Source organism: Acipenser ruthenus, chromosome 15 (assembly GCF_902713425.1).
Source record: "Acipenser ruthenus chromosome 15, fAciRut3.2 maternal haplotype, whole genome shotgun sequence".
In the NCBI taxonomy this organism is placed as follows: domain Eukaryota; kingdom Metazoa; phylum Chordata; class Actinopteri; order Acipenseriformes; family Acipenseridae; genus Acipenser; species Acipenser ruthenus.
This window is the reverse complement of record NC_081203.1, coordinates 8,853,504-8,863,992: the sequence shown is the minus strand read 5'-3', so window position 1 is coordinate 8,863,992 and position 10,489 is coordinate 8,853,504. Positions and strand designations below refer to the sequence as shown.

At 41.0% G+C, this 10,489-nt stretch overlaps 1 protein-coding gene across 3 annotated transcripts in view; it reads left to right on the top strand.

Annotated features, from left to right (window-relative positions):
- The first annotated feature begins 443 nt into the window (after positions 1-443).
- LOC117422038 (cip1-interacting zinc finger protein-like) overlaps positions 444-10,489 on the top strand; it is a 35,498-nt gene continuing 25,452 nt past the window's right edge. The window contains exons 1-5 of one of the 3 annotated variants that reach the window (XM_034036647.3): positions 444-577; positions 1,053-1,178; positions 3,130-3,254; positions 6,364-6,548; positions 8,113-8,233. In XM_034036647.3, the coding sequence (XP_033892538.3) occupies positions 1,078-1,178; positions 3,130-3,254; positions 6,364-6,548; positions 8,113-8,233 (532 nt within the window). In that variant the 5' untranslated portion in view covers positions 444-577; positions 1,053-1,077. The other 2 variants (XM_058987117.1, XM_058987118.1) reach the window with 2 other exon arrangements.

Sequence of the window (10,489 nt, the reverse complement as noted above, 5' to 3'; positions counted from 1 at the left end):
GATACATCAAGGCTGTGGGATCAGTAATATCTTAGCCTATTACAGAATATTATCTCCTGTGTGTTCAGAACTCAAAGCTCAGAGCTTCAAAATAAGCCTTTATTTGGTAGTGGGTCTGCACACCACAGGTGCACATTGCTTAGCATTAAAACTTGCCTGTTTGTCCTGTGATGGTAATTTTGTTATCATATGATTTATAAAAAATAACGGAAATAATCACAACCACAAACACAAAACAAGAGAACAAACAAAAACAAGCCCATACTGAAATCTGAAATGGCGCCCCTGCCTTTCACCTGTCGTTCACCTGTCGTTCTAAAGTGTCTCCCTTTCAGCTTCTCTGTTGGGTGAGAGGGCGGGTGAATCAACGTCGCTTTTATTATAGCTGACAGAAGTATGAACCGGCGTCACGAAATTCATGTACTGCATCTGGCCAGAGGCCTTCGATACTCCTCCAGTCCTCCCGGTGGCAGTGTGCAAGTTTGTAGCACTTAAGAAAACGTTGTCTTTACAGTATTTTTAGCTACAAACAAAGTCGCAGCCTGAGGAACAAAATACCAACAAGAGAGACACAGCCGTAGGTTAATTTAAAAGAAATATAATGCATAACGATGCGTGAGAAATGCAAGCTACCTAACCTAGCTTAGCGCTTGTAAATGCATGTACTTTAATCGAGTTTAAAATTAAAGCATGAAAAACAAATAAAGTAAGAAGTGTATATGATTTACCACATACGGGACATCGTATTCCTTTTTAAATCAACGCTGTTTGTCATTTGTGTGCTGTTTTAATAAGACCTGACATCAGATATTACTGAGCTGTTGTAGGCCTGCTGTGAAATGGGTGTTCGTTTGGCGAATAGAAAGTGCCATTCAACAAACGATTGTGCTACACAGTGTAAATAAAGGAGCCGGCTTGAGTTATGTGTGGTTAATTGTAAAATAAATTAAACGTTTTAAAAAGTAAGAATTTAAGGTACCTAACATGCATTGCATGTTCAGTTTTATTGTGGATAACATACTGTAAACGTGTCATTTTAATATTTTTCAAAGGAAAACTTGGCACACCGAGACAAAGATGTTTAACCATCACCAGCAGCATCTGCGGCAGCTCCAGCATCTATTCCAACAGCAACAACCGCCACCACCGCATCACCAACATCACCACCAAGGAGGCCGGTAAGAAAGAGCTACAAATCCAGCCTCAGATTATTTTTTCTATTTGTGTTAAAATGAATCATTCGGTAAGACGGACGTCTTTCTCATTTATCCTTTGGATCACTAATTAACCTGCCTCTCTCTAGTCACGTACAGCATCCACCACACATTCATTCAATATGACTGGCCGATTTTGAAGTAAGATTAAAGCCGGAGACACGTTTCCCAATGCGATGGTCTCATCTCTCTGGCAGAGGTCGCGTAGCAAAAAACACCTCTGTGAGCGGGCAACACACACTGCCCGATTGAAATCGCAGGAAGGGATGCACAATTCGTGTTTTTTCTGATGTTTGACCTGCACTGGATGCATACAGTACAATGGTAATGGGACAAGTCAATGACAATACTATTTACAAGGCGGCGTGATCGTTAAACCCACATGTGACTGGAGACATGCATGTATTCTCTCTCTCTCTCTCTCTCTCTCTCTCTCTCTCTCTCTCACACCCACACCCACACCCACACCCACACCATACATACATACACACACAAGGTATTCCGTTGGTTTGTATATAATGTCTGTGCCTATATATTTTGAAAACAAGCCCTGACAGCCCCATAAGCATTGTACTTTTTAACTAGTAGACAAAATATTTACACAATACTTAAAAAATGCTGCTACAACCATGATTCATTTAATATTAATAGTGTTTTAATTAAATTATACCTAATCACGTTTTTATTTACAATATCGGGAACATACTGTGTCGAACAAATGCTTATCATGAAAACATGTATTATGTTTTCCATTCATTTTAAATAAAAATGTTATTTGGTATAATTTAATAAAACACTATTAATAATAAATAAGTCATGGTTATAGCACCTGTTTAAGTACTGTATTCTGTAAATATTTAGTCTAATAGTTATCATAGTATACATCATATACAAACCAATGGAAAACAGTGTGTGTGTGTGTGTGTGTGTGTGTGTGTTTAATATTAATAGAGAGACAATACATGTGTGTCTGTCTCCAGTCATGTGACTGAACGTGGTGAACTCATTGGTTGCTGGAGCCTTGCGAGTGGGTATGACACACTGCCCCAATGCGAGGGAATCGCATCGCAAAATAACTTTGTGAGCCGATTGAAATTGATTGGCCGATCCTGTAAAATCGCATCGCAAAGCATAACACACTACTGAAAAATTGCGTCACTGTTGATCGCATCGGGCAGTGTGTCCCCAGCTTAAAGGCTGCCACACACCAGACCCGATGTGATTGAAGATGTTCTCTGATTGCTTAACTCTCTAGTTGTCGCAGGACACATCGCAAAAAAATTCAATGTTATTTATTTTGCATCGCTCCAGTTGCCCTGGTGTCGCCTGTGGTGTGAAAGATACTTATCAAAAGTATAGGTTCTGTTAATTTTGTCACATCGTGCCACAGATTTGCTTGTCGCATCACGTCTGGTGGGTAGCAGCCTTTAAAGTCTCCACACACCGGACGCAGTGCAATTTGTCCTGCGATTAAAATGTTACATTTTCTGTGACACTACCTTTCACACAAGTGTAAAAAACACTATTCATGTAAGAAATACATGTTTTATTTTTTTTGTAGTGATGCTTGTCGCATTGCGTCCGGTGTGTAGTGGCCTTAAGCCACATATTCTGTTTTGGGTGTATTTACAGAGGTTCCCACAGAACATGTACACATAAAACTATAATTGTGTTTTTTTTTGTGTTTCACTTAATTTTTTTGTTTTTATTATTTTTTTATTATATATTTTTTTTTTGGGTGGGGGGGGGTTGTGTCTTTTGACCCCAGACATTTAATAGTTACAATTTAACACAGTACAAGGGTAGTGGGGCAGGTGCAGCGGGCAGTAAAGTTGTTTAGTTTGGATTTTCTCCCAGGACTTAGCTCTGGCGTCGATGGTTCTCTAATTCTTTCTTTCTGGTTTGTCTCTCTCAGGCCGATGCAGCCACCGCGTCAGCCTCCACCCCCCCGCATGATGAACCTCTGCTCTGCCAGTCAGGCAGCCTTTCTCAGCACTAACCCCATGCTTCAGGGTGCCCTGCTGATGCAGCAGATGCAAGGTACTGTCCATCTGCCTTGTTAATGTATATAAGGATCCTAGTCTGCTCAACCACATCTATACAGTAAAAGTTTTATTTTTATAAAATATCTATTTATCCCTGTACACATTTTAAATGCCTGTGTTATGTAGCTCAGAGTAATGTGTAAATGGGTTGTCACTCAATTAGTTTGTGATAAGTGATCTGTTAAGAGCAAGACAGCAGATCTGACAGACTCTGATGGACGATGATGGCTGATTTGTAGATGTTCAGTTGGCAGGCAAGAGTGCACAAACTGCTCAAATGATGATTTGGAGAACAGGCTTTGCTGCAGATTTCCATCTTCACCTTCTGGACTTAAAGGGTACCTGTACCCAAAAATAAGAAAGCTCCTTTTGTGCTTCGTATGTCCAGTAAATGCTTCTTGCTGCACTGATTTGGTCAACAAGTCACACGTTTAGCGATGTTTTCAATTTCTTTGTCCACTTTCTGGGTCAAGTAACACTTGAGGGAGCTGACATATTAGAGCCTTTCAGGCAACGACGTGATGTCAAGTCGTTGATTTCCCTGATAGGCCAAAAGTTGCGCGCAAGAGTTTATGGGATACAGCGGTGAAAACCCATAGCGTGCGACATGGGGGCGTGCAAAGCTTTCAGGTACTTGAACAATAAGTGTAAAACAAGACAAAAAAGTTATTGTGTGTGCCAAAGCCTATTAATTCAGACCAGGCGATCATAGCAAAAAAAAAACTATTATTCTTTTGTGTGCTACGAAAGGAACATGCAGGCAGAGCTTCTGGGTTATGACTGCAAGACGAGGCTAAAATCCGATAACAATAGCCAACAATATTTGCTTACAACAAGAAGAAAATGTCACACAGCAAAGGGTTGGAATGAAAACCAGCAGACACAGGGGGCCCCAGGGTTGAGTTTGAGAACCCCTGACGAGGCTTTCTATTACACGCTTTGATGTACTTTATTTTTTATCAGTTGTAGTCGTTTACAAAAGCTTGAAAAAGTAGAACACCTGTATGATTTATAGAAAAAAGAAGTATTCTGCTTTCTCTTTATTATCGTTTTCCAGTTTGGAAATTGTTACATTTAAGTTTTTCACTGTTTTTGCATATGTGTGTAGGGTTGCATTCTGTTCTCACTCTAGAAATTATAATTCTCTCTGCTGCAATTTTACTCTGGCTGGAGTGATATTATTGCTCGTTAGTATCTGTTGTACTGCAAAGTAAGGCTGGGGCAATGCTTAATTTTTCACAATCGATATATCGTTCTCCAAAAAAGCTGATGCATCGATTCATCAGCGTTATGAAAGGGTAAAAAAAAAAAACTAAACAAAAAAACGCAGTAATACATAAGAACATAAGAAAGTTGGGGGTTCCCGAGTGGCGCATCCAGTAAAGGCGCTCCACGTGGAGTGCAGGATGCACTCTATAGTCTGGACGTTGCGAATTCGAGTCCAGGCTATTCCACAGCTGACCGTGGACGGGAGCCCCCAGGGGGCGGCGCACAATTGGCCGAGCGTCGCCCGGGGGAAGGGAGGGTTAGGTCGGCCAGGGTGTCCTCGGCTCACCGCACACCAGCGACCCCTGTAGTCTGGCCAGGCGCCTGCGGGCTTGCCTGTAAGCTGCCCGAGAGCTGCGTTGTCCTCCGACGCTGTAGCTATTGGGTGGCTGCATGGTGAGTCTGCAGTGTGAAAAAAAGCGGTCGGCTGACGCCACACCCTTCGGAGGACAGTGTGTGTTCGTCTTCACCCTCCCGAGTCAGCGCAGGGGTGGTAGCGGTGAGCTGAGCTTAAAAAATAATTGGCCATTCTAAATTGGGAGAAAATAATAAAAAAATAATTGGCAATGACTAAATTAAAAAAAAAAAAACATAAAGTTTACAAATGAGAGGAGGCCATTCAGCCCATCTTGCTCGTTTGGTTGTTAGTAGCTTATTGATCCCAGAATCTCATCAAGCAGCTTCTTAAAGGATCCCAGGGTGTCAGCTTCAACAACATTACAGGGGAGTTGGTTCCAGACCTTCACAATTCTCTGTGTAAAAAACAGTGCCTCCTATTTTCTGTTCTGAATGCCCCTTAATCTCCATTTGTGACCCCTGGTCCTTGTTTCTTTTTTCAGGTCGAAAAAGTCCCTTGGGGCAACATTGTCAATACCTTTTAGAATTTTGAATGCTTGAATCAGAGTGCTGCGTAGTCTTCTTTGTTCAAGAATATAGATTCAATTCTTTAAGCCTGTCTGCATATGACATGCCTTTTAAACCCGGGATAATTCTGTTTGTTCTTCTTTGCACTCTTTCTAGAGCAGCAATGTGAAGTTTTAACATTACTTCCCTTGTAGAATTCTACTAAACTGGCAAGCTAAGGGTAGCTGTTGTGGATTGAAGACTCGCCTCTAGTCTCTTCCCTCAGTCTGCCAGCTCATAATTCGCTGGTAGAGTACATGTCATGCACACATACATTAATAACTTAAACAGTCCACAAATGTAGCATTATAAAAACAATGATATTTCCACATGAAGCACATTTTACACAGGACTTTTTAAAATGTTGGATTTGTCTAAAAATGATTTTGCACATCAGTTTTAAAAAATATATATATTTAGCATGAATGTGTTTGTGGTGGATAATTCTTATTAGTTGTCTGCCTAGAATACAGGAATCTTTGAGCTTGTGAAGCTGGTTAAAAGCATCAATACGGGGCAGCAGTGTGGAGTAGTGGTTAGGGCTCTGGACTCTTGACCGGAAGGTTGTGGGTTCAATCCCTAGTGGGGGACACTGCTGTTGTACCCTTGAGCAAGGTACTTTACCTAGATTGCTCCAGTAAAAACCCAACTGTATAAATGGGTAATTGTATGTAAAAAAAAAAAAAAAAATTGTTATATCTGTATAATGTGAAATAATGTATAATGTGATATCTTGTAACAATTGTAAGTCGCCCTGGATAAGGGCGTCTGCTAAGAAATAAATAATAATAATAAAAATATACAAAATAGTTTTTAGATTAATTGTATTGACATTATGACTTTCCGAACCTCAGTGACTCCTGTTGAACCTACGCTTGGTGCAGTGCACTATTTTACCAGCCCTGCTCACCTGTCCTCTGTGCCCTATTTTCCAGGAAACCTGCGCGGTTTTGCCATCAACGGTCAGCAGTACCAGCAGTTCCAGCAGTTCCAGCAGTTCTTCCCAGCTGGGGCAGGACCCTCTCTTCTAGGACCAGCTCCCATGGGAGTCTCCATGAAGACCCCACGTATGGGCTTTCCCAGTCACCACTACCACCCACACAACAGGAACTTCAGCAAGGTGAGGCTTTATTATTCCCCTGCGAATGTAGTGGAGGCAGTCAGGCCCGGACTGGCCTTCTGGCCAATGCCAGAGGGGCTGGTGATCTTGAGGGAAAAAAAAAAAAAGTAAGCATACATTTTTTTTTTTGCTTTCGCTATTGTGTGCTTGTAGATTAATCGAATACAAAAGACTTCAAATGACTTACTACATTAAGAACTCACCTAAAATAATGTAATTAAATACAAATTGAGGGGACTTCCCTTTCAGCAACTTTATTTAAAAAACACCGTGATACACACACACACACACACTCATTCGCGGCTCCTCCCTAATCCTGAGCCAATGTTTTGACATATTGAAAAGAAAAAAACAACAAAGTCGTCAAAATTAGTAGGTCTGCACTCCCTGTTAGAAAGATTGAGAAGTCAAATAAACGAAAAGTTGGAGCCGAGGAAATTAGAGAAAAAAAGCAGAAGATTCTACAAGCTGAAGCACAAAAATGTGTTCAAATAACTGATTTGTTTAGTTGTCCCGTCCCGGCATCAACTTCAACTTGTGTATCGTGATCGTGGTGTGAATGAAATGTTAGTAAATGATATTCCTCATCCTGTGGCAGATATTCATTTTTTTTTTTTTTTTTTTATAAATTTAGTCGTTGCCAATTATTTTTATTATTTTCTCCCAATTTAGAATGGCCAATTATTTTTTAAGCTCAGACGAACTGCTCATAATGTCATAATGTCAATACAATTAAGCTCAGACGAACATACGCTGTCCTCCGAAGCGTGTGCCGTCAGCCGACCGCTTTTTTTCACACTGCGGACTCACCGTGCAGCCACCCAAGAGCTACAGCGTCGGAGGACAACGCAGCTCTCGGGCAGCTTACAGGCAAGCCCGCAGGCGCCCGGCCGGACTACAGGGGTCGCTGGTGCGTGGTGAGCCGAGGACACCCTGGCCGACCTAACCCTCCCTCCCCTCAGCCAATTGTGCGCTGCCCCCTAGGAGCTCCCGTCCACGGTCAGCTGTGGAATAGCCTGGACTCGAGCTCGCGACGTCCAGGCTATAGAGCGCATCCTGCACTCCACGTGGAGCGCCTTTACTGGATGCGCCACTCGGGAGCCCCCGTGGCAGATCCTGTAGCAGCTATTCCTGTTATTAAGCAACAACTTGCAGAATTAGGTGATTTAGCATCTAATGTGAGTGCCTGAGCCAGTAGATGGAACTACACATTTATAACTGATTATTGTTTGAGGGTAGCCCTTTTAACTCTCTGATTGGTTAAATGTAGTGTCAAGACGCAACACAGCTGTTGTGGTTCCATTTATTTATTTATTTATTTATTTATTTTCAACCATTGCTGATTCTTACTATTCTCTACATACTGTTGATGTATGGTACATACATACTTATTGTAGTATTTCAGTAAAAGCAGGACGTTTTAGATGAAGAGTATTCAGGTGTGAGGTAAACCGCTGTGCTGTGTAAAAGATGCCATCTAATCTGGTCAAGGGATCTACAGCACCTGGAATGATGCCTACTTTTAAGATTTGAATTAACATTGTGTCCATTTCATTGACTCTAGGATTTTGCGAGAGCTCATGACCGAAAGAGGGAGATGGATCTGAGGATCCAGGCCAGAGCCAGTGATGCAAGGCAGGAAGGCAGTGCCGAGGGAGAGCAGAGTGAGAGAGCTGCAAACCCAGGTACCTGCTGCTGTGAGCTTAGTTTCAGGAGGGACTGTTCTGAACCACTATTTCTGTTTTGCATACATTGGAGGCATCCATACATTTGATGAAACTTCTCATTGGCTAAAGTCTATAGCTGTACAAATATGTTATCTTGAATCAGTGCGAGCAAATCCCACACTGACACCCCACCCTGTTGTGTTGGTGCCCTTTTGGAAGTAGATTGTGGTGACCTTTATATAATGTGTTTACATACTTGGCAAAATTATTTTTTTGTTTCACTGATGTCTTATAAAGGTTTACCACAGTAATTTTTTGCAGTCCCCCCCCCATGCTTTTTACCATAGCTCTCTGTGCTTTACAGTCTCGCTCTCTCTTTCATCCCTTACTCCCTGTAAGTAGCTTAGTGTGATTTTAATGTGTTTTTTTACATTTACCCTCCTTTATTGTTTGATGGAGTTTGAAATCTTATTGAGTGGGTTAGGGAGTGGTTAACATGTAGAAAACAGAAAGTACTGATTACAGGAGAAACCTCAAAATGGAGCAAGGTAACCAGTGGTGTACTACAGGGATCAGTATTAGGTCCTCTGCTATTCCTAATCTACATTAATGATTTAGATTCTGGTATAGTAAGCAAACTTGTTAAATTTGCAGACGACACAAAAATAGGAGGAGTGGCAAACACTGCTGCAGCAGGAAAGGTCATTCAAAATGATCTAGACAGCATTCAGAACTGGGCAGACACATGGCAAATTACATTTAATAGAGAAAAGTGTAAGGCAGGCAATAAAAATGCATTATAAATATCACATGGGAGATACTGAAATTGAAGAATGGAACTATGAAAAAGGAGTTTATGTTGACTCAGAAATGTCTTCATCTAGACAATGTGGGGAAGCTATAAAAAAAGGCCAATAAGATTCTCGGATATATTGTGAGAACTGTTGAATTTAAATCAAGGGAAGTAATGTTAAAACTTTACAATGCATTAGTAAGACCTCACCTAGAATATTGTGTTCAGTTCTGTTCACCTCGTTACAAAAAGGATATTGTTGCTCTAGAAAGAGTGCAAAGAAGTGCAACCAGAATTATCCCGGGTTTAAAAGGCATGTCGTATGCAGACAGGCTAAAAGAATTGAATCTATTCAGTGTTGAACAAAGAAGACTACGCAGTGATCTGATTCAAACATTCAAAATCCTAAAAGGTATAGACAATGTCGACCCAGGGGACTTTTTCAAACTGAAAAAAGAAACAAGGACCAGGGGTCACAAATGGAGATTAGATAAAGGGGCATTCAGAACAGAAAATAGGATGCACTTTTTTACACAGAGAATTGTGAGGGTCTGGAACCAACTCCCCAGTAATGTTGTTGAAGCTGACACCCTGGGATCCTTCAAAAAGCTGCTTGATGAGATTCTGGGATCAATAAGCTACTAACAACCAAACGAGCAAGATGGGGCTGTTCTGGAGCTGCTCTTCAGTTCTAGTTATCTGCCCTAGACATCTGTAACACAGGCTAGATCAGCCATTTTTATAGAAGCAAGGAAGGAAGGAACAATGAAGAAAATATATAATTGTGTGCATGTTGCCTTTTACTCCATGTTGTCTTTTACTTAAAACAACAAAACTTAAGCTATACCTTTTAAAACATTAATGGGAACCATATTAAAAGTTTACCACAGTAAATCTGTATGGTAGTTTTGCAGTTTTCCCTCATGGTTTACCCATGCATTTATTATTATTATTATTATTTATTTCTTAGCAGACGCCCTTATCCAGGGCGACTTACAATTGTTACAAGATATCACATTATACATTATTTGACATTATACAGATATCACATTATTTTACATACAATTACCCATTTTTACAGTTGGGTTTTTACTGGAGCAATCTAGGTAAAGTACCTTGCTCAAGGGTACAACAGCAGTGTCCCCCACTGGGGATTGAACCCACAACCCTCCGGTCAAGAGTCCAGAGCCCTAACCACTACTCCACACTGCTGCCTTTACCATATTTTACCATTGTGTGCCATGTTTTTTAATATGCTTTACAGTTCTTCCCTATGATTTACCATGCTTTCGCTGTGCTTTGTTACGCTTTGGTATGCTTTTACTGTGGGAAACCTTTATAAGGGATGTAACTCAGCTCTGTCCTGGAGCGCACTTTTGGGAGACTTCATGCTCTTGCAGTGTAGAGGCTCATTTTACAAAAAAACAGCATTAGGTTAAAGACAAATCCAGGAGGTTAAAGACAAATCCCATTTGTATCTA